At 37.7% G+C, this 24288-nt stretch overlaps 1 protein-coding gene across 1 annotated transcript; it reads left to right on the forward strand.

Annotated features, from left to right (window-relative positions):
• The first annotated feature begins 1706 nt into the window (after positions 1–1706).
• Positions 1707–23043, forward strand: LOC117289408 (RAB11-binding protein RELCH homolog). The gene is made up of 26 exons (XM_033770523.1): positions 1707–2202; positions 2907–3042; positions 3275–3436; positions 4132–4190; positions 4796–4909; positions 5996–6199; positions 6716–6804; positions 7369–7509; positions 7829–7969; positions 8627–8804; positions 9497–9609; positions 10175–10337; positions 11187–11324; positions 12011–12175; positions 13228–13399; positions 14281–14440; positions 15187–15310; positions 16178–16226; positions 16498–16690; positions 18204–18386; positions 18552–18615; positions 20174–20312; positions 20910–21026; positions 21268–21356; positions 21569–21624; positions 21889–23043. Exons 1-26 carry the CDS (start codon positions 1978–1980, stop codon positions 22037–22039), a joined length of 3525 nt encoding a protein of 1174 aa, XP_033626414.1. The 5' UTR covers positions 1707–1977; the 3' UTR covers positions 22040–23043.
• The last annotated feature ends 1245 nt before the right edge of the window (positions 23044–24288 follow it).

The raw sequence follows: 24288 nt of genomic DNA on the forward strand, positions 1-24288 counted from the left end.
GAGATGCGAGATAATAAAACACCATTGTCACACGAAGTTGTGTGCTTTCAGATGCTAGATTTCGAGACCTCAAATTTTAAACCAGAGGTATCGAAATCAAATTCTTGTAAAATTACTTCTTTCTCAAAAACTACGTCACTTCAGAGGGAGCCGTTTCTAACAATGTTTTATACCAACCTCTCCCCATTACTCGTTTCCAAGTGAGGTTTTATGCTGATAATTATTTTGAGTATTACCAATAGTGTCCACTGCCATAAGTTGGTCGATGCCCTAGCTGCTTCCAGCAGTTCCACAGCAAAGTTCCCAGACATTCCGATCTTGCATCTCTAGCACTTGGAGCTCCCAGCAGTGTGAGTCATAGTCTATTTTTACAAGCGCCCAGGCGCCCAGCAAAGTAAAATTTCAATGCAAGTATACGTGTTGAGAGATTAGTTAGTAATAAAATAATTATGAACAATTATGAATAATGGATCATGGGTTTTGTGTATTTTGTCCTTTGTATTTTGTTTTTATTTATGTTGATTATTCGGACAATACAATAATTATAACAAGCAGAGGCAGAAGAAAAGAAAAAAAGTCATAGCACAGAAATCTAAGATTGTTTAAAGATGCTATGACAGATTTTTTTGCCCCAAACATTAAAAATAGATTTGTTTGAGTGAATGGTATCATTGACGTCAGCCTCAATTTGGGTTCGTATTCATAATCCCGCGAACATTTTTGTTTCTGTAGGCCTACATCAAAATTGCCACTGTCGTAGTGCTTTTCAACGGGAAAATTGTGGGGGTTTTTCTAAAATCGATTCAAAAAAGGGAATTCTTTTTAAAAGCATCAGGGCCCAATTTCATTGAGCTGCTCATAAGCACAAAACATTGCTTAGCATGAAATTTCTTTCTTGATAAAAACAGGATTGCTTGTTACTGGTATTCAGCTGTTGTTTGCTATCCTGAAAATTGACATTTTGGTTGGTAATTTCTGTTTTTCACAAGGCAAACAATTCATGCTAGGCAAATGTAGGCTAGCAGCTCTATGATTGGGCCCAGGACATTTTTTTGAGGATGGTACGAATTTTGATGTAGGCCTACAGAAAAAAATGCGTCCCGGGAGCACACTCCACTGTCAATCCAAAGAGTGACGTCATGACTGACACCTCTATCACTCCTTCACCCTTTATTTAAATTATTATGAACAACCATGATGTTGACCAACAAACATTACAAGTACAGCCTAATTGAACTTTGACCGGTCATCGTCGTTATAAACTATTTTAACTAATATAAAACCGAGTTTGGGTTCAATGTGTACAACGCATCGGCATACGTAGAATTACAACACAATTAAGCTGCCACTTAGGCCCCTAGTCTCATATCAATTTTGAAAGTGAGCAAATCATTTTAATTCTGCTGATCAGTTCCCTGGAGTAGAAGTGTGGCGTCCGACTCTTTAGTTTGTTGCTTGGATCAACCCAATAATTCATTAGCAATGTTCACCTTTTGAGATCCAGCATCACTGTAAAGGCATCGGGAAACTACTGAAGTCATCGGCCCCTTTCCTGCAACCCCCCCCCCCCCCCCCACCACAAAATCCAAGCCCGAGCTCGAGGGGGATGGGGGCGTTACCTATTATTAATGTTGTGCCTTACACTTTCTCTGACCTACACAGAGAGGGCGCTATCAAATTTGATAACAGTCAGTGTGTGTAAAAGACCGAACCTACCTTCTGACGTTTATTTTTCAGATGATTATTTTTTCCCAAAACGCAAGCAATCTTTTTGCAAAAAGGAACTACGTTTTGTATCTTGGTTCGTGAGCACATCGATTGATCATGGATTGACCATTAAAAAAAAAGCCTGAAATGATTCTGAGGGTCTGAAATAAACGAAGTAAAGATGCGGATAATTGACATGTCATCGTATCGTACGTAAGTAAATGCATTGCGCGAAAACAGCATACAACCACAATCTCTGTGTACACAAACATGGCGGATTCGTATAACCCTTTTTATGTTGATGACGAGGAAGATGCAGTTGAAGACAGCATCGTGGCTGCCGTAGAGGCTCCTACAATTACTCAACAAGATGCAAAGACTGTGCCCGTTGTTGGTGGTAGCGATGAACCGGTCGGCAAGGCTGTAGTAGTGGCAGGCGGACCGGTACAACCGACTGAGCCAAGTTACGATGTGATTGCTACAAAATTGCTGAAGGTACGAAGAACAATGACAATGACTGACATTATTCTAATGATGTTATTGACCCTAGTGGATTTATGCAGGTGGTTCACGGTGGTTGGTTTATGCATGGAGGTGTATGCAATTCATGCTTCATTTAGTGTACTTTGACTTGATACTTTAATACCTATTTCTACCTCCATGTAAAAATGTAGGGATAACTTTCCGTATGGCGCCACCACTTTTTCACTCATTTTTACAAAAAGGGATATATCAATCAGGTAAATTATATGCTATATTATTTTATTTCGAATGAAAAAGTGGTGGCGCCATACGGAAACTTTTCCAAATGTAGTTTAGTTAAAGGGAAGCCATAGTTTAGAAATTTTAGAAAATTGATCAATAAGGTCAAACTTCTAGTCCGTGGATCTCTTAATAATAGGCCTAACATGGTCATGATGATAATTACATTTACTGTAAATTCACCTTGCCCTGGTTTGCTCCATTTTTCATATAACAACAATGGACTCAAAGTCAAGGGTTCACATTCTAGTGTTCTAGGAACTCATTGATTTCTTTGATTGATGAAATTTGCTTTGCTTTGTTGTCATGATTTTGACATTTTGTGTAATAATAATAATTCGTGGAGATCACTTGTCAGTTTTTTCATTTATAGACGTAATGATTTATTCAGTTTTTTGTTTTTTATAACACATGAGATACTCTTATTCCCTTTTTAGGATCGGATGGTATTGACAGCATTGGAGCTGCACACCGAACTGATTGAAAGTGGCCGAGAGCTTCATCGACTCAGAGATTACTTCTCCAATCCTGGGAACTTTGAACGTCAAGATATCTCCTTACAGCAGCAACTGCGTAAGACGCACACTAAATGTCACTGAAAATTTAACATGTTGGCTAGTATGTATTGAAATATAAACCAAAAACATTGTGAGAGAAACCTCTCTAGATCCTCGGCGTTGTCGACATTTATGCCCCTTTTCAAAACTTCGGCTTCAGGCTCCTTCCTCTCGTCCTTAGCCCTGAGCTTAGGTCAATCATTTGTACGCCTAAATAAACATTTGTCTTTCTCCCTATATTTGCTCAGATCGGACATCTAGCGAGACCACTTTTGACTCATTGGATCTTGCAAGATATTCTGATGATGGCGTTAACCAATCGGACGACAAGTATGCCGTGCTTGAGTTTGAACTACGGAAAGCCAAGGATACCATCAAGTCACTCAGAGCGAATCTGACTGAGGCTGCAGGTTTGTAAATGGGAACGAGATTAATATTTGTAATTTTTTATCCTTTTGTTTTCCCAGTGTATACATGTCTGGAATTACCCGCACGCCACGGAGGCCTTGGTCTCTGTTGCCCTTGGTCTTGGCCTTGATGCCCCTCTAAAAGTTTCCAATTTACTTGAGATTTTCCAATGGAAGAGCCCTTCGGGAAATGAAAATGGCATTTCCCTTTCAAAGGTGGAATTCCGGGCCTGTGTATATTGCGTGTCTGTAACTTTTTAAAAGGTTTTTATTGGCAGACTGAACCTTTAGGTTTAAAGGAAAATTGAAATATTCCTCCGCAGTATTGTCTTCTCCATATCAATTTTGTTCTCTTTTGTGTGTAATTTTATTGACGTGTGGAGAGACATTAAATAATAATGATAATAATAGTATTTTTTTTAAATATAGAAAGATAATTAGAAGCTTTTGACATTTCCGGAAAATGATGCATACTACCATAACAGATTTGTAACCCCTGCATCAGCATTAGTTTGCTGTAATTTTTTGTGGATTTTTGGTTTAATTTGCGTCTTCGAACATCCTCGGATGGAGATGGGGCACAAGAAATGCAATAAGTTATTATTATTGATTTTTGGTGTGTTTTTTTAGTCAGTTTCCCTTGTGGTTTATATTGATAAGTTGTTATTATTGTCATTGTTTTCTGTTTGTTTCCTCAGAAAGTGAAGTTCCTTCACCGATCCATACCAAGAAGACAGCAGAAGGAATCATAGCTGAGGTAAATGAGTTCGTGGAGTGTTCGATTTCCTCAAAAATACTGACAACAATCCCAGAAGAACTGTCTATTGCTAGATTGAGCTTCTCTTTACCAACAATAATGAGGTCACTCAAAGAACATGTCTGCCCCCCATCAACCAACTAATTCAACGCCACCACCCTGCCTTCTTTGGTCTTTTTTAGCCGACAACATCCTAGCTAAAAAATCTCTAAGCATCGCCATCAACTCCAGGGGAGGCCTAGGACCAGCTCCTGGCTGGAAGAGACCTAGAGGCCACCCTCGATCATCCTGGGCCCAACAACTTGGCCGGCCTTGCAAAATCGTCCACATGTAGCGTGAGCCTGTAGGACGTGGACACAGGAGATCGGCGCGACAGACCCTTGCTGTCTCTGCAATTGGTTGATTGATTGATTATCAATAAAAATATTGGATCAAATCTATTTCTAGTTGGGCATTTCAAAGGCACCAAGGCAATGACCAAAGGGCATGGAGGCAATCGCCCTCGTTGCCTCCGTGAAGTATCAGGCCTGGACAATCAAATGCACTTGACAAGTTTGCCTTATCTCTATTTCCTTGTTTTGATGGATTGTTTTTCTTTGTTTCAGGAGACTATGAAGCCTCTGGAGAGAAGAGCCCTTAATTATCTGACTAACGAGTTCTTACTACATCATGGGTACAGGTTGACCTCCATAACATTCTGTGATGAGAATGAAGAACAGGTTAGTGAACCAACAAACCCAAATCCCACTATTAATGGGAATAACAGTGTGGGGTGGGTTTTCTCTGAATGGTATAATGACTGGGTTTGCTGGCTGGCCACTGTTGATGGACCGAGCCGAAATTAACAGTGGCCAGCCAGCAACTAATAAAGTCATAACCATGCGTTGATGACCTGAATGAAGAGCAGGTTAGTGAACCAACAAACCCAAATTCCACTATTAATGGGAATAACAGTGTGGGGGTGGGTTTTCTCTGCATGGTATAAATGACTGGGTTTGCTGGCTGGCCACTGTTGATGGACCGAGCTGAAATTAACAGTGGCCAGCCAGCAACTAATAAAGTCATAACCATGCATTGATGACCTGAATGAAGAGCAGGGCCCAATTTCATAGAGCTGCTTAAGCACAAAATTTTGCTTAAGCCAAAAAATCCTTGCTTAGTAAAATCAGATTACCAACCAAGACTCCGCTCACTTGTTATGCTAAGTAAACAACAGCTAAATACCAGTCACAGGGAATGTATATGTCATGAAATTGTGGCCAGTAACATGTGTAAAATAGGCGAGCTATTTTCGTGCTTAAGCAAATTTTTTGCTCAAGCAGCTCTATGAAATTGGCCCCAGGTTAGTGGACCAACAAACCAGAATCCCTATCTATCCACTATTTACAGAATAACAGCGTGGGGAGCCAGTCTTCACTGCGTGTTAATGCCTTGAATTTCATCTTTGTGAGGGCAAGGCCATTTTCATTTTTAAAAGGACACTTTCAATCTGTGAAAATTGGGAATCAATTGGTCAGCAAGTTGTAAGAGAATAATGCAAGAAAAACACCCATGTTGCACAAATTTGTGTGCTTTCAGATGCATAATTAAAGGCTTCAGGCCTGAAGTCTTTCAGTATTTGAGTGAGAAATTACCTCTTTCTCAAAAACTGTGTTACTCAGCCATTTCTCACAATGTTTTATTATCAACAGCTCTACATTGCTCGTTACCAAGTTAGTTTTTCTGCTAACAATTATTTTGAGTAATTACCAATGGTGTGCACTGCCTTTAATGACATAGCTGCTTATCCATCATTCATGTAACAGGATTTTGACGATTGGGACGACGTCGGTTTAAATCGGTCCAGACCACCAGATCTCCTCCATTTATACCGTGACTATAATCGACATGTGATCCCAACTAAGGAGACAGCGGAGGTAGGATGTGGAGATGATAGCATCATTGAAGAGCAATCGGAAGAAGTGGAGGCGGACCTCGGAATGGCTATGGACGAGGAGAGACAGAAACTTGTAAGTAATGTCAATCTGGGCCAAGTTTCATAGGGCTTCTTAAGCAGATAAATATTGCTTAACAGTGTTCTGCTAAGCAGAAATGAGCAGGACACCAGTTACAAATTGTACTAATGACATAGTAGTTTGGATGGTTACCTTATTCTGGTAAGCGTAATTCTGTTTATGCTTACATGTAGCTACATTTTGTGCTTAAGCAGCTCTATGAAATTTCGCCCAGGTGATAAGAAGAGGGGAGATCAGGTAATTTATTTCAGGAGTGTTGTTTTTTTGAGCTGTTTTGACTTGTGTGATTTTTAATTTTTTTTTTATAGAAATTGTCCTCACTGTATAAAATTTATTTGGATTAAAGTAAAACTTGAGTATGCAGAAAATATTTTGCGTCATCTGTGGAAGTTTTTACAAGGAAGGGATGAAAATTTAGTTATATTAAAGACAAATTAAAACCATGCTCCACACAAACCTTCAAGTCTTTTATTCCGTTATTATTATTACTCTTTTTCTGTTGTATTTCAGGAAGACCAGGTTTCGCAACTACAGCAAGATCTGAGCAGTCAGTCCGAGGAGAACCAAACTCTGAGGGAACAATTACTGAAGACTCAACAGTGAGTATCAATCCATTTCCAGTACCTCAATTACTTCTACTATCTGTAAAAAAAAAAACTGGTTGCTCAGGGCACCTTTCATTACAGGGTGAGTCAAAAAGAAGTTGACCGGGATTGGTGACTTTTTTCACATTTTTTTTCATTCATTTTGCAAAATGAGTACCGTGATTAAAATATACATCACTCTTAGGAATGATCAATTTCTTTCCTTTTTTTTTTCTTTCTAATAAGCAGGAGAGAGTGCTTGTTAAATATATTACACAGAGCTTTTTGAGTGTAATTTGTTTGTTTTGATAAAAAATCACCAATCCTGGTCAACTTCTGTACAGGGGTCCCCACCTTTGGAACAAACTCCATCCAGCTGTGTGCCAGTCGGCCTCAATGAGCAATTTGAAGACTGAACAGTTCAGAGCTAATAATTTGTTGATTGCTGTTTCTTTTTTCCGGGTGTCTAGGATGTGTGGGCTTTATCAAAACTCTGTGTTATTATTATTATTATTTCATATTACACACAAGAAGTAATCTAGAACAATGAATAATAACAAAAGATTCTTCTATATACAGGGAGGTAGAATCCTTACAGATCCCAAAGACCTCAACTCCCAGTATTAGCCCTATCAACACACCACATAAATCTCATCACATCAATGGTAACATGGAGGCAGAATTCTCTTCAAAGGATGGGGATGGTGATTCAACTCCAAGGTAGGAACAAAACAATTTGATGAAAGTGGTGTTTAAAGCTTTGCATGCTGTCAAAAAAGAATAACTAAAAACAAAAATCAACAGTAAACTTGTGGGTATGCATTGAATTTCTTTTGTGTGGGAGTGTTGGCTTTGTACTCAGTGTGGAGGGAGTCATTTCCCACAATGTTTTGTACCATCAAAAGCTCTCCAATGCTCGTTACCTAGTCAGTTTTTAGCTTAATATTTGTTTTGAGTAATTACCAAACGTGTACTTTCCCTTTAAACAAGTTTGTTTTGTAAAAGCCTGAAACTAATAAGGAATCTTTTTTGTTATCAGAACGGCAGCTGAAGGGACCGAGGGCAATGAGTGTACAGATTTAGCCAGCAATCTCCCTGAGGAAGATTCAGATTCTCAGGGTCTCAAATCAACACCTGGGGAGGAGGATGAAACAGACGGACCAACGAAAGAAACACCAAGGTAACCAAGTGATCTGATGAGTCTTGAAACCTTTTGGCTGTTGCCAAGAATCCCATCTTAGCGAGCAACAATTGTTTTGTTATACCATGATAACATATTCCTCTTCTAAGGAGGCGTTCTGTTGTCATCCTCCAACATTATTACGACTGAGTACACATTATTTAATAAGCAGAAGAATAGTTGTTTGAATGAGAACTAATTCTTCACTGTTCCCTCGAAGCCAGGGCTGTTTGTAATTGTACAAAGCACAGGAAATCGATCAACGGTTGGAACGAGCAGGGTACAAAAACCATATTCCTCTTCTAAGGAGGCGTTCTGTTGTCATCCTCCAACATTATTACGACTGAGTACACATTATTTAATAAGCAGAAGAATAATTGTTTGAATGAGAACTAATTCTTCACTGTTCCGTCGAAGCCAGGGCTGTTTCTAATTGTACAAAGCACAGGAAATCGATCAACGGTTGGAACGATCAGGGTACAAAAATCATGATACCCTGTGCGCTGTGCGTCATGCTTAGTGCACATCCTTAGCCATGCCACATGCGTCTTTGTATCACATCACGTGATTGGTTCTCGACAAACAAAACTTCACAATTAGTTACCGTGGTATAACAAGATTCAATATCTAACCTAGTGATTCTTTCCTTTATAACAGTGAGATGACGCCATTCCAGCGTGCAATCCTTGAATCTGTCTTGCCAGTAACCGATACATCCCAGGCACGTCTTCGAGAAGAAGTGTCTCGAATTGCTGAGAATCAAGAAGGAGTTGTGGAGATGCTTGCAAGATGCTTGCCTCATATCGTACCCAATGTACTCATTGCTAAGAGAGAGGTAAGACGTGATTAACAAAATATCTTTAAAGGGACTGGACACTATTGGTAACTACTCAAAATAATTGTCGGCTTATAACTTACTCGTTAACAAGCAATGGAGAGCTGTTGATAGTATAAAACATTGTGAGAAACGGCTCCCTCTGAAGTGACGTAGTTTTTGAGAAAGAGGTAACTATTCACTCAAATATTTAAAAAACTTCAGGCATGAAGCCTTTTTTAGCCATCTGAAAGCACACTTTGTGCAACAGGGGTGTTTTTCCCAAATTTGTTATTTTATGCATTTGTTGGGATACACCAAATGAGATTACTGGTCCTTTACAAATAGCAAAGGTGTCCAGCGCCTTTAATCTGTAATAGTAAGTACCAACACAAATTTATTTTTCTAGTAATACGAATTTGACCAAAATGTTGTTTCAAACACCAATAAAATTGTATTGGGACTGTCGGTTATGTTTTTATGATTCTTTTAAAAAAAATTATACAGGAATTAGTTCCTTTGATTGTCAGTACCGTAACCCCACACTCCGATCCTAATGAATTATTCATGATTGTTGTTTGTGTGTGTGTTTGTTTGTTTGTTTGCAGGAGCTAGTTCCTCTGATTGTGAGTACAGTCACCCCACACTCCGATCCTAATGAATTATTCATGATTGTTGTTTGTTTGTTTGTTTGTTTGTTTGTTTGTTTGCAGGAGCTAGTTCCTCTGATCGTGAGTACCGTCACCCTACACCCCGATCCCAACGAGAGAGATAAACTCTTAAATCTCCTCTTCAATCTCATCAAGAAACCGGACCAAGAGCAGAGGTAAAATATTAATTTCCTCAAAAAAAGAAGCGGACATGGATTTTAATCATAACAGTTTTAGTTTCAGAATAGCTTTTATATTAATAATCGTTTTTGGCCAAGTGACCAGCCGTCGATTTCACCAAGCTCTTCCTAACTTAGGATTCATCTTAGGATTAGGATGAGTCCCAGCCTTGCACTGTAGCATGAAAACACTAAGATCAATCCTAAGTTAGGACGAATTACTCGTCCTAACTCGAGATAGGATTAATCCTAGTGCTTTGTGAAATCGACGGCTGGTCACTCGGCCTTAAATCATTCCTTAAACCATCTCAGCTCCCTGGGGAGTATACAGCCTGTGCGACAAATGTGTAGCCCACTGAGCTAAATCAATCACAAGTAGCTTTAGAGTAAATTGTCAAAATAAAAAAAGTTACAAAAAGGGGATTTGTCCATGGGTACAAAAAGTTTGTTTGCAGTGAGTTATAGGATCTCAAATTGGTATTAATATGCGCCCTAAAACAGGCTTGTCCTAAAGAAGAAAGCGCAATATAATTTCAATATTTTTTTATGTTATTATCGTCAGGAATGTTATTTTGAGTGGCTGTGTAGCATTTGCTAAGCACGTTGGTCCAGAGAGAGCAGAAGCTGAACTCCTACCTCAATGCTGGGAACAAATTACTCATAAGTTTCAAGAGAGACGTCAGCTGGTGGCGGAATCATGTGGTGCTCTCGCTCCTTATCTACCGGTATTTATTATTTTCATTTCACTTCATTTAGTAATTCTGGTTGTGAAGCCAGTGACTCTCAGAAAAAGGGACTTTTAATCACTTGAACTTTGATAGTAGTTAAAACTGAGAAATCTCCAGAAATCCAAATATCTACCTCGCGGTAGAAGACTATATAGCAAGACAGTTCTCTAAAGAACAAAATCTACCTGGAAATTAGACACACACATGGTGTTAAACCCCAAACCAAATATATATTTATACCTCACTATATTAATCACTATACTATAAAATAATAAAAAATGGAGAGAAGACACGGAATGAAGATTCAGTTTTAGATGTCGGAGGAAAACCCCAGAGAATTATTCAAGTAGGGTCTATAGACCCAATAATCCAAATAGTCCCTCCAGTTGGATTTGAACCGGGGTCCCAGAGGTGAGATACCACTACACCAACCTGACCACCCTTCCTTGTTCTCTTTATCTGACTAAGATGGCTAATTGACCAAAGGGTGGCATGGTTGGCTTGTGCGTAAAGCACTCGCCTCACCAAGGTGACCCCGGTTCGATTCCCGGCCAGGGTCATATGTGAGTTGAGTTGTACGTTGGTTCTCTGCTGTGCCACAAGGGTTTTCCAGACCATCCGGTGTTTCTCCCTCGGGGAAAAATCAAACACTTTCGATCTTGGCTGTGCTCCGTGGTCATAAGGGGTTGATGTGGCTGGCAGCTAAATGCGCCCTTGCATGCCTGCTTCTCGAACACGCTGTAGCCGCGTCCTTCGCAATTCAGCTCTTAGCTGCGAGTAAGGATGATTAGCCCCCCAAATTATTATCTTTTTATATATTTTGTATTATGATTCTGTTTGTGACAGAGAGAGATTCGAAGTTCCTTAGTGTTGTCTATGCTTCAGCAGCTCTTGCAAGATAAGACGGACTGCGTCAGGGAAGTTGCAGTCCGTAGTGTGGGTCTAGTCTTCGCTCTCACTGAAGACACGGACAAATATAATCAAGTGAGTTGTAGGATTGTTGATTGTTGACAAATACAAACACAATTTAAACCCCCTACTTGTTACAGATATTGGGTGTCTCATTAGAGCAGAGGCTTTTACTTTATCTCAGAAGGAACTGATTGAGTTCAGGCTTGGAATTTTAGCCTTTCAGAAGGGCAAGGCCATTTTCGTTTTTGCAAAGGGCACTTCCATTGGAAAATCTTAAAGTCTTTGGGAATTGTTTGAAGGGGCACCAAGACCACGACCCAGGCATCAGAGGCCATGGCTTCTATGAAGCTCCAGGCCTGAAGTTTGTTATTTATTGTGGCATGAATATTCTACAAGTTATAACGTTAACATTTAATGGTTAGCTGACCTGGATACTTTGCTCTGTTTTGAATTTTCTCCTGGTTTTTATTTTAATCCATACAAAGGTGAATATTGAAAGGAACGCTAGTTAGGATGGTATCAGGTTTGTTTGTTTGTTTGTTTGTGTAAATGATCTTCCCCTCAAGGGAACTTGGCAAACTCCCACAAGGAGATATAAACACCAAGCTAGTCATTGTGAAATCAGCGATTAGTGTAGTAGGATTCGAATTCAAAACCTTGTAATTGCAAGTCATGTAGTCTAACCACTATACCACAGTGATCTATCTGATAACATTGAATAAAAATGAGATCTTAATTTGTATGTTCCTTTCTGTCAGGGTCTGGAGCTGGTTTTATCAATGCTTGAAGATTCTTCAGAAGCAGTCTTAGTAGCAACAAGACAAGTATTCCTCCCAGCATTTGCATCTTGGGCTTTCAAACTTGGTCGTCTGGAATCCAACCTCGTTACAGCCGTGTTGAAGAGGTTGGAACTTGCAGCCATTGTAAGCAAACAAATAAACCCTTCATTCATTCATTCATTTATTTATATATTTATTTAAAACCCTTCATTCATTCATTCATTTATTTATATATTTATTTATTGAGCTAATCTATCACTGCATTCAACTTTGTTGGATGTCGAATATAATTCTTGTGTTTAATGCATCTTTCAGATTCTTGTAAAAATTGAACCTCTGTCCAGTTATTTAATTTGTATTCTTTTGGAACTGTACTTATTCTACTACAAGAGCTTCTTTCATTTTTATGGCCACAGATCTTTTTTCTTACACTGACCCCTTTTCTTTGGAATAGTCTTCCTGTGCATATTTGCCAGGCTAGTACTTTACAATGTTTTAAGTCTCTGTTAAAGACCCTGGACACTATTATTAGTAATTGTAAAAGACCAGTCTTCTCACTTGCTGTGTCTCAACATAATATGCATAAAATAACAAACCTGTGAAAATTTGAGCTCAATCGGTCTTCGAAGTTGCGAGATAATAATGAACGAAAAAACACCCTTGCCACACGAAGTTGTGTGCGTTCAGATGCTTGATTTCAAGACCTCAAATTCTAAACCTGAGGTCTCAAAATCAAATTAGTGGAAAATTACTTCTTTCTCGAAAACTACCTCATTTCAGAGGTAGCTGTTTCTCACAATGTTTTATACTATCAACCTCTCCCCATTACTCATAATCAAGAAAGGTTTTATGATAATAATTATTTTGAGTAGTTACCAATAGTGTCCACTGCCTTTAAAGTTACCAATAGTGTCCACTGCCTTTAAAGACTCATTTGTTTGTAGCTGCTTTGCAATCTGCTTATTTGTAATTGTATCTTTCACTCATTGTTTTCTTTAATTGTTTTTTAATGCGCTTAGAGGCTTTTTGCGTTAGGTGCTTTACAAATGTTTTGAAACAGCAGTGTACCAGTTGAATTAGCCTACCAGATGACCACATTAGTAATTTTCTAAAAAAAAATTTAACTTTACACAATGGCTTAAAAATTATTTTAAAAAATAAAAATAACCAGTGGATTTTGACTTTTATACTTGAAGGATCTTCAGCGAGCGAGTCGAGAGTTGTCCGTCGATGAGAGGAAGCTGCAGATGTTTAGCTGCACCTTACAGTGTCTGATCCCAGTACTCTACGCTTCAATGTTACTCACGGCTCCCTTCAATAATCAACAAGAACTAACTCAAAATCAAGATCAAATACCTCCGTTAGAAGGTACTCAAGGTTTAGAAATATCAGGCATGATATTCTTTCTTCTTAAGTCGGATTTCCGATCTTTTTTGTCCTTAGAAAAATCCGTAAAATTGTGATTAAATGGCTTGAAAAAATATATAGGCCTACCATTCATTCATATGAACAAGTAGGTCAGGCCTTGTGTTAAAATATTATTGTCCCACTTTTCCATGGAGCAAAGATCATGCCTGAACTATGTCTTAGGGCCCACGAGGCAACTTTTACAAACAACTTGGAGGCAACCAACTGCAAAATAATGGTTTTCCTTTTACCTCGCCGACTAACACGGTCGGCCATTTATGGGAGTCAAATTTTTGACTCCCATAAATGGCCGACCGTGTTAGTTTGCGCAGTAAAAGGAAAACCACGCAATTTCGAGGCAAACTTGTGTGGTTAATTGTATTCTACTTTTGAAACATCTGTCCAACCATATGCACTTTATAAAAAACGGTTACAAACGCTCAGTTATAGACCAACTCGTCCGATCCAAGGCAACGTGTTCCTTTAAGCATTTTTGCGGGTGATGTATTTTTTTCTACTGTACTTTATCATAGTTCACACAGAATTTCATGTTTCAGGCATGCAACTCTTCCGCAGATCCGCAGATTTCTGCCTTTCATAAAATAGAAACTTTGTTGTGTTTTATTTGCTTGTTGTGGAAGGGGATGCCGCGGGAACCGGGCGCTGTAAGGGCCCAAAACGTTGCTAGCTTTAATCTGTTCCACCAGATCAACAGGAAAATATAAGGTTATTGAAATTTGTTTGGGGGCTGAAGAGTTGCATGCCTGATACTTGGTAACTATATCTAAATACTGTATCTCAGTGTATTTCATGCATTTCTTCCAATTTTGTTCATGTTTTAGGAACTCAGTTCCCCAAGCCGCTGTGCCCGCTCCATGATATGGCTGTCATTGTTGGAGATAAACAGAAACTAGCGGCTCTGGTCCATTGTTTCGAAGTCTACCTCAATCAAGGCAAATCATCTGAAACTTGGAGTAGTTACAACTGGGTCCTCAATGATTTGTAGGTCAATTTGTAGAAACATTCAGTTTGGTCAAATCGGGGTGTTTAAAAATGTTTCCATGATCTCTTCAGTTGTGTTCAGTATGACAAAATGTCAAATCCGTTGTAAATGTTGTCTTTCTTACTTTATGATATTTACTGGTTAGAGACCATTGTTTTGCTTTGAATTGCCATTCCCATTATAGTTAGATGAGGTTTGCGTAGCACCATGTGGGAATCTCTTTTGAGTTGTGTTCGTTCTGAAAAGACCTGGGCCCAATTTCATAGAGCTGCTAAGCACGAAAATTTGCTTAGCATAAAATTTCTTCCTTGATAACAACAGGATTACCAATTAAATTTCCATGTGATTTTTCAGGATAAGCAAACAACAGCTGATTACCAGTAACAAGCAATTTGCAACAAATGGAAATTTGGTTGGTTATCCTGTTTTTATCAAGGAAGAAATTTCATGCTAAGCAACTTTTTGCGCTTAGCAGCTCTATGAAATTGGGCCCTGGTAGTTTTCAGAAGAGATTTTCAAATGGTGTCATCGCAAACCTCACCTAATTATACTCCCACCAAAAGTTTCAAATCCTTCTCATTACCATTTTAAACGAAATTAACTAAATATGTACAATTCGATACAATTTGTCCCTCTGGCAACAAGTTTTAATTTTAATAAATCGTAAATAACAATCATAGTTGGTTTGATAAAAGTAACACATAATAAATAACAAAATTATTATGATGAAATCTTTGATTGGCAGCATACCACGGTTGTTGGAGGTACTTGGCCGTCTTGAAGCTCTGCACAGAGACAGCGTCAAGTCAATGTCCAAACTATTTCTTCATATCTGTAGGACGTTTGGGAAGACCTTCACAGACACAAAGGTAAGTAAAGCGTCCCATTGGAAACATCACCCCAAGTTTTTTGTAGAGAAGACAATGACGAAATTTCAGTTTTAGACGGTTGGGGAGAACCTATGCAGTCTGTTAGGGATTGAAAACTCGATCCACATGGAAGGCCCTGGTCCAGAGAGCGGTCAGGTTGGTGTAGTGGTGTCTTGCTTTGCCTTCCACCTCTGCGACTCCTACTTAAAGGGAAGGTACACGTTTGGTAATCACTCAAAACAAATATTAACTTAAAAACTGACTTGGTAACGAGCATTGGAGAGCTGTTGATAGTATAAAACATTGTGGGAAACGACTCCCTCTGAAGTAGCGTAGTTTTTGAGAAAGAGGTAATTTCTCACTAAAATAATAAAAGACTTCTAGCTAGAAGTCTTTTATTTTTATCTGAAAGCACACAAATTCGTCGTCCAACAAGGGTGTTTTTTCTTTCATCATTTTCTGGCAACTCTGATTACCAGTTTAGCCCAAATTTTCACAGGCTTGTTATTTTATGGTTATGATGGGATACACCAAGTGAGAAGACTGGTCTTTTACAATTGCCAAACGTGTACCCTCCCTTTAAATCCCATCGGTGGCACTATGTGGATAGGGTTGTCAGTCCCTACCTGACTGCGTTGGTTTTCCCTGGAAACCTTCTCTAGGGTTTTCCTCCCACATCTAAAACTTCACCATCTTCTCTTCTCGTTTGGCTTTAATAAGAATGTTGAGAATATAAAGCCAGAAGGTAGAGCAGGGACAGTTGTTGTACAGTACACAACAAGAATTGTTTTTCTAAATCTCCCTAAACCATCGTAAAGAAATATCGTAGGGCAATGCTAAATTATGCATCTTTTGTTTCAATATCAGATTAAACCCAAGTTTCAAGCAGTATTAAACATTCCAGATGGCCAGTCAGGTAAGCTATTTCAGGGTGTTTTTTCTTTCAATTTTCTGCTGCAACTTTTATGAGCAATTGAGCTCAAATTTTCACAGGTTTGTTATTTTAAATGTTTTTTTTTGACTATATTTGGATTATTGATATTTTGTCTTTCAGCTCTGAGATGTGAGAAATTGTTAACTATTTGTTAATTTATTGTTATTATATGTAGCATCAGTCTATAGAGTCACTACATGTTGTTGCTGTGGTTGTTCACCTTTATATGTTGTTGTTGTTGTTGATCTTGCAGATGCTTTGGTATTATCAGGTCAGATGCCAATCAACCGATCTACCCTTCCCGTTTACTGCTCGGGAGTTCTAGTTAGTTATAATCGTGAAGATGATCGTAAGCAACTGTCCCAGTACCTTCAAGACTCTCTGATTACTCTAGCGTTGTGTGATGCTCCAATAGATAGCATCAGGATCTCATTCCTGGAACTACAGTGAGTCACAGCCTTCTTCTTCTTTTTAGGCCCCCAAAAGAGTTGGGGGGATTGCCCTATCCCGACCGACCATAAAAGTAGGAAAATCTCAGTCACGTGTTTTTTTATTTCTTTTTGGTTTTCACTTTTTTTTACTTAAGAATTTTGATTTCATGAATGTTTTACACTTACAACATGGTAGATACGGTTGTCCTTTGTTTAAAATATGACCATTTGTTTGAAATATTTGTTTTTGGCCGACTACTTACGGTCGACAATAAATATCCAGTGTAATAGTCGTGGTATTCAACGCTCACAAAATGCGCAACGGAGATCAATTTCCCTCATCACACGCTAGGGATAGCGCAAGCCTGTGTCGCATATCAAACCACACGCCCGTTTATCCGACGTCACGATTTCACAAGGAACCAGTTTAACAATCCATTGAACAACAGATGGCACTGTTGCCAGTAATGCCATTAGGATACATAATGCGGATATGTAAACAACTTTCTAGTTTAAGGACACATATCCCCAATGCAAATTTAACATCTATTAAATTGTTGCGGTACCCTCTGCTAAAACATAGGATTTGAACTGCCTCTTACTACTTGGCAGTCTCGGTGGTCTAGTTGGTAAGACACAGCTCTAGAATTGCAAAGGTCACTCGTCAATCACCCTTAAAGGCACTGGTGTTCATTATTGGTAATTACTCAAAATAATTGTTAGCATAAAAACTTTGTTGGTAACAAGCAATAGAGAGCTGTTGATAATATAAAACATTGTGAGAAATGGCTCCCTCAGAAGTAAAGTAGTTTTTGAGAAAGAAGTAATTTTCCACTCATTTGATTTTGAGATCTCGGATTTTGAATTTGAGGTCCCCAAAATCAAGCATCTGAAAGCACACAACTTTGTGTGACAAGGGTTTTTTTTCTTTCCATTATTATCTGATAACTTTGATGACCGATTGAGCTGAAATTTTCACAGGTTTGTTCTTTTTTGCATATGTTGAGATAGACCAAGTGAGAAGACTGGTCTTTGACAATTACCAATAGTGTCCAGTGTCTTTAAAGGTCACCCGTCAATCACCCTTAAATTAATGGATATAAAATGGTCAGAAGCCTAAAGCAGCGTTTGATAGTATAAAGCATTTTGATGCCCCAAAATTTGAAGCGTTCTGTACTCCTTCTAGGGATTTTTCTTCCATTGTTGACATATTCTCTTCGGATTTTTGGCGATAACTCAAAAATCAAAACCACCTTTTGAAATGAAAATTTTAGATGTTAGTTTTATTGTGTACATAGGATAGGATTAGACAAAAAACCAAAGTCGGGGAACGATTTTCGTCCAGCACTTTTGCATATAAAACATTTTTACTGAACAGATTTTGTGCTAATATAAGGTAGCAAAAAAATGAATTTGAATAGCATTTGACACATTTTGCATCACATTTTGCTCTGAAAACACTGAAAGTTATACATTTGTACACTGTCTTTAAACTTATAGTTTGTCATCCTGTCGATCTTTATTCCAGTACTCATCCCAACTTTCATGAGCTGTTGTTAGCCACCCTCTGGAGCTGTGTCGTCCACGAGTCTCCATTAGTCAGATCAGCCACCGCTAAAGTATTCGGTTCACTCGTCAAAGGTATCAATGAAGCGCTGGTATCCAGCAGGGTGGTTCCTGCTCTCATTACATTGTCGGGAGATCAGGATATGTAAGTACCTATTTTGTATATGATGCATAAGAATAAACTATAAATAATAGTAAACTTGCGGATATAACCATGTACGGGCATGTATGCTTTATTTTTACATTGTAAATGAAATCTATAAAAATCAAGAGAAATTTTATAATGATGGTTGATATCAATTTATTGCAGAAATGTTAAAATCTCCACCATTCCAGCATTTGGGACAATCTTAGAAAGCACATCTCAAAAAGAAGTAAGTTTGAAAGAACATTTTGCCCATATCAGAATTTTCAGTAACGTGTGTTCTTAATTTTAAATGATACACTTGTACATATTTTTTTATTTGTGTTTTTTTTGACTCATAATCATATTATTGTTCCATTTTATAATTTTGTGATACTTTTATTCCACTGCATAAATAAACATTTTGATTGTTGTTTTCTTTGTTTAAATTGTTTATCTCATACGACCATTTATTTTTATCTTGCAGCTGTTCTCAGTTTTTAATTCCTATATAGATGTTATAATATTTTGCTATTGTTTGAATTTCTTATAGTTGTCGAGCTTTGACTTTATTTCAAAGTTGTTGAGAGCTACTACCCAGTCACATGCCTTTTACTACTTGCAGTAAATAATTAGTAAACCAATAGAACTGCGTTTACTATTGTATAGGGGCCATGCTATTGTTTGTTTTTTAATGTTCTTTTACAATAATGAACATTATGTTATAATATCATGATTGTTGTTTTCTTTGTTTAAATTGTTTATCTCATGCGACCATTTATTTTTATCTTGCAGCAGTCCTCAGTTTTTAATTTCTGTATAAAATAAATTTTGTTATATTTTGCATCTGCTATTGCTTGAATTTCTTATGTTTGTCGTGCTTTGAAATTAGTTCATGCATTTTACTTTCAGTGAATATTTAGTGAACAAGTTGAACTGTGTTTATGTTTGTAGAGGGGCCTACAATGATCATATGCAATTGTTTGTTTTTTCAATGTTATGATGTACATTATAGCCAAATTAATTTTAATATAAACTGCACTAACTTCGGAAAGTCTTTATTAATTGTCCATAATACAATTACTGTAGATTTAACCACCCAAGTATATTTTGCCTTTTTAGGTGAGGTTTGCGGTAATACCATGTGTAAATCTCTTTTGAGTTGTGTTGGTTCTGAAAAGAACCGGGAGTAGTCTTTTCAGAAACAACACTACTCAAAGAGATGTTCACATGGTGTTGTCGCAAACATCGCCTAATTATACTCACACCCGGCAAAGTTTCATATCCTACTTACATTTTGTATGTGTATTATGAATGTTACTTAACTTTTGTAGTCTGTGAAACATTAATGTTTCATCTTTTTTTTTTTTTTTTTTTTTTTTTTTAAACAAACACTGGTTTTGTATTTTGATTCTTTTAAAAAACTCTTCACTGTTTTTCATTTCATTTCATTTTCATTTAATTTATTAATTTCACAGGCAAAAATTCAAGCACAGACAATAAGAACAGAAGAAAACAAAAAACAAGAACATACAATACAATAACAAAAAAAGCAGCACCCCTGAAGGATTTTTAAAAAAGTAAACTAAATTACTATCGAGTGTTCTAACTTAATATATGTACCTTACGGCTATTTTAATTATAAGGGTTATAACCTTTGCATGTCTTTACAAAAAACATATTGTCTCGTTTTATTCTTTAAGCGTGTTTGATGTTGTAGAGTGCCTCGGGTTGGTTTTGCCTGAGGCGCTTAATAAATCTGATTCTTATTAATACTTTTTTAATGAATTTTCTTGGCGTATCTTCAGACTCTCGACAGAGTGTATTCCCAGTTCCAAACATTCCTAGATGATCCGGTTTATAAAGAGGAATACAGACTCCTTGAAGAGGTCATCATAACCTTCGGCAAAGTCGGACCGAATGCTGAACCCAAATTCAGAGATGAATGTAAGTAGTGGTCGAGTCAGGGAGAGTGTTTATGATCGGGTGGAATAGTTGACAGCTTTTTGTTTCTACTTCTTTGAATTTGGGGGGCTAATCATCCTTACTCGCAGCTAAGAGCTGTATTGCGAAGGACGCGGCTACAACGTGTTCGAGAAGCAGGCATGCAAGGGCGCATTCAGCTGCCAGCCACATCAACCCATTATGACCACGAAGCACAGCCAAGATCGAAAGTGCTTGATTTTTTCCTGAGGGAGGAAAACCGGATAGTCTGGAAAACCCTCGTGGCACAGCAGAGAACCAACGCACAACTCAACTCACATATGGCCCCGACCGGGAATCGAACCGGGGTCACCTTGGTGAGAGGCGAGGCCTTACGCACAAGCCAACCTTGTGGTGTGTCATGGCCGAGCGGTCTGGTCATGACACCTTTGTGGTGTCAATAAGGTACAGATGCAGGGCCAAAAAAATGAAAGATGCATGTCCACCATTTAACATTTATGTTTGTGGTAAATTTGTTTTTTTTTCAACGTTGAAGTCAAAGTTTAAATCGGATAGATAAAGATGAATTTGATGAGTTATTTGACTTTATTTTGTCCTCAGTTATGTTGCCTCGGTTTGCAGCTATAGCGTACACTAATAACAACACGACACATGAGAAGAGACGATCAACCATAGCTATGGCACTATTTAGCGCTTACAGTGCACTCTCCTGTTGCTGTATCCTTTATCTACAAACTTCCTTATCTTCTAGCAAAATGTTCCTTTAAGTTATATGCCATCTATTTTGTTGCGTCTTATGTAGTGTGTCATGGCCGAGTGCTTAAGAGAACCAAAGTCAAGTTCTGGTGGAGCCAACGGAGTGTGGGTTCGAATCCTGGGGAAAATTATTTTAATTTGTGCAAAACCTAATACTCGTTATGTTTTGGAAGTTTGTCCCTTGACCCAATTATGACCTCAGTCATTTCTAATGACCTGATATGGGAGTCTATGCTACCGGGTCTGAGATGTCTACGCCAGGATCTTGAGGTCGTGTCGCCAGAGCACGAGGTCAGTTCTTTTGTTCTTTTGTTCTTTTACTTCATCCACCCAGTTCCACCTTTAGATGCCATGTTTCCATTTTTTCTTTCTTAATCAAACAAGTTTATAACAAGTTATTAAATATTTTTTTGAGATATATTATCGTTATCATTATTATAATTAAATAAATTCTGTTTGATATCTTTGTTATTATTTGTTGATTGTGATTGATTTCCTTACAGGTTGTGGTTGGATCGATGATTAAAGAATTTGAAGCTAAACTTGGAGGGAAAGAAAGGTAAATATAAACTCTACGTTTGTCTGCATTCTGTCAGTTGACACATGTACATGCTGGACCTCAGCTCCAGCTTCAAAATTTAAAAATAAACTTGAATGTCAATCAGCTGAGTTCTTTTCTATGTGGCTGGAGTGTCTCTCTGACAGATATGGCACACTACAAATGTCCATTATTATTATTTATTATTATTGCAAAAAAGGTTTATACAAAGTGTTTTCAACCTGATGGGGGTATTAATTCTGATGATTGTTTTTTTTTCAAAAGGTCATCGTCGGTGACCTCTAGTAGCAGTACAGCGTCCAGTGGGTTCACCAGCAGTCTACCGCACATGGATGACACAAGACGGACCATACTCAATAAGATTGGGGCTCAGAGAACTAAAGTAGCCAAAGTCTTTCACACTCGCAAGAAGTAAAACATTGGTAAAAGAAGATGAACTTTAGTTTAGATTAGTCTTATTGTCACAGATATCTCATTTTAAAGTTTAGCTGAAAAATGAGAGTTCATTTCTATTAATTAAAGGTTGCCTTTTGGTGTGGGTTTTATTCGCTCCTTCTGAATCTTTTGTATAGACTCAACTGGCACAGGGGTTGTTCCCATTTTAGGAACAATGTTCCCATTTGTGGAACATTGTTCCAATTTTGGGTTCATTGTTCCCATTTGGGAACATTGTTCCCATTTGGGAACATTGTTCCCATTTAGTTCCTATTTAGGTACATTGTTCCCATTTGGGAACATTGTTCCAATTTTGGGTTCATTGTTCCCATTTGGGAACATTATTCCCATTTAGTTCCTACTTAGGTACATTGTTCCTATTTGGGAAAACTTTTCCTATTTGGGTTCCTATTTGGGAATTTTTTTCCTATTTGGGAACATTATGTTTCAATATTGATAATTTGCTTTAGTACAACACCTCAGCATAGCGTACTGACCACGCCCCAGTTCGTAATTGATTAGAAAACATCTTTTATACAACAATACATAGTTGCTTAGGTTTACCAGTACTATCAAAATCAAATTTTTGTATTAAAATATCATTCCCGTTTGTAAAAGAAAAGTTTACTGGTTTTGATGTCGGACTTTCCTAGATTAACAGTACTTTTAAAAAGAAACCAGAACCAGAGTTTAAAAATAAATGAAATTTGCTTCCCTTAAAAAAAGAAGCTCTTCCTTAATTTTCTTCATACATGTATCAGATGACATGAATACACACCAAAATTAGCCCCTTTCACACGGAAGCAATTTAGCAAGGGTCCCTGCAATTTTACAAAAAGTACCTCGTGTGAAAGAACAACAATTTGTTTTCCTACTGTCCAAGATCTCGTGCAAAATCTTATCAGTTCAGTTTAGCCAGTTTACTGGTTACAGTACTGTGCCCAATTTGATAGAGCTGCTAAGCACACAAATTTGCTTAGCATGAATTTCATCCTTGATAAAAACAGGATTACCAACCAAAATTTCCATTTGTTGCATATTGCTTGTTTAACTGCTGCAGCGCTGTTTGCTTATCCTGAAAATCATGTGGAAAATTGGTTGGTAATCATGTTTTTATCAAGGCAAAAATTCATGCTTAGCAAATTTGTGTGCTTAGCAGCTCTTTGAAGTTGGGCCCAGGACAATCCATTATGTAGGTGTCCACTGGCATGCACATACCATACTATGCTTTGTTTCCACCATTCTAAAATGGACAGTGGTACTGGAACTCATTCTTTAAATCTCCCTTTTCCTGGGTTATTGTGTATGGTCCAGGCCTGTATGCTTCGTTTCTTGAAAGGGTAAGGGCACCAAGCCATTTTTCCCTTGTGAAGGGCACCCTACTAGGAAATTTTAAATTTCTACTGTAGAGCATTTCAAGGGCACCAAGGCAATGACCATGGGGCATGGAAGCAATTGCCTTCATTGCCTCCATGAAGTTTCATACCTGATGGTCAGATAGACAGTGGCACTGGAATTCATTCTTAAAATATCCCTTTTTCTGGGGTTATTGTGTATTTCTTTCTAGACTTTTGACAGTGGTCAGCAGTTTCTTCCTTGTGTTTAGCAAAATTGTGGGTCAAAGGTCATTATGTAACCACTGGCGTTTATCTACATGTACATTGTTATTGTTATTGTTATTCAGTACTCGGATAATGGCCAGGTCACGTGTGTGCTTTATATCTCATTCAGTTACTTACACATTGCCACTGCTTATCATATCTAAATATTTATACTGTATCATGAATATGAAATGAATATTCAAATAAGTCTATGAATATGAATTATTTAACATTTATAAAACTAGCCATGTTTTTTGTATTGCTTAATAAAATGCTTTGCTCAGTGCATATAATTGATAACAAAAATCCATAATCTGATATAATTATGATAAAGTATTATATTGACATATCTTTAATTCAGTCAACTATCACCAAATTGTATAAAAATGTAAAATTAAATATTCAAAAATAATGATTTGTATTGGTAAGTATAAACAAGCAACCACAAATATTTTCTGTTCTCAATAATTTCTTTCCATTATGTCTTAGCTATTATTCTGTTTTAAGTGTGCAACAGAGGACATTATTTCATACTTTAGAAGTGAAGGGCTATTTCACCATTGGAAACAAATTTCATATGACTGCATCAAGCCATTTGCGAGTTAAATTTGAATGATGTCTGGTACAA

This window comes from Asterias rubens, chromosome 4 (assembly GCF_902459465.1).
Source record: "Asterias rubens chromosome 4, eAstRub1.3, whole genome shotgun sequence".
NCBI classification, from domain to species: domain Eukaryota; kingdom Metazoa; phylum Echinodermata; class Asteroidea; order Forcipulatida; family Asteriidae; genus Asterias; species Asterias rubens.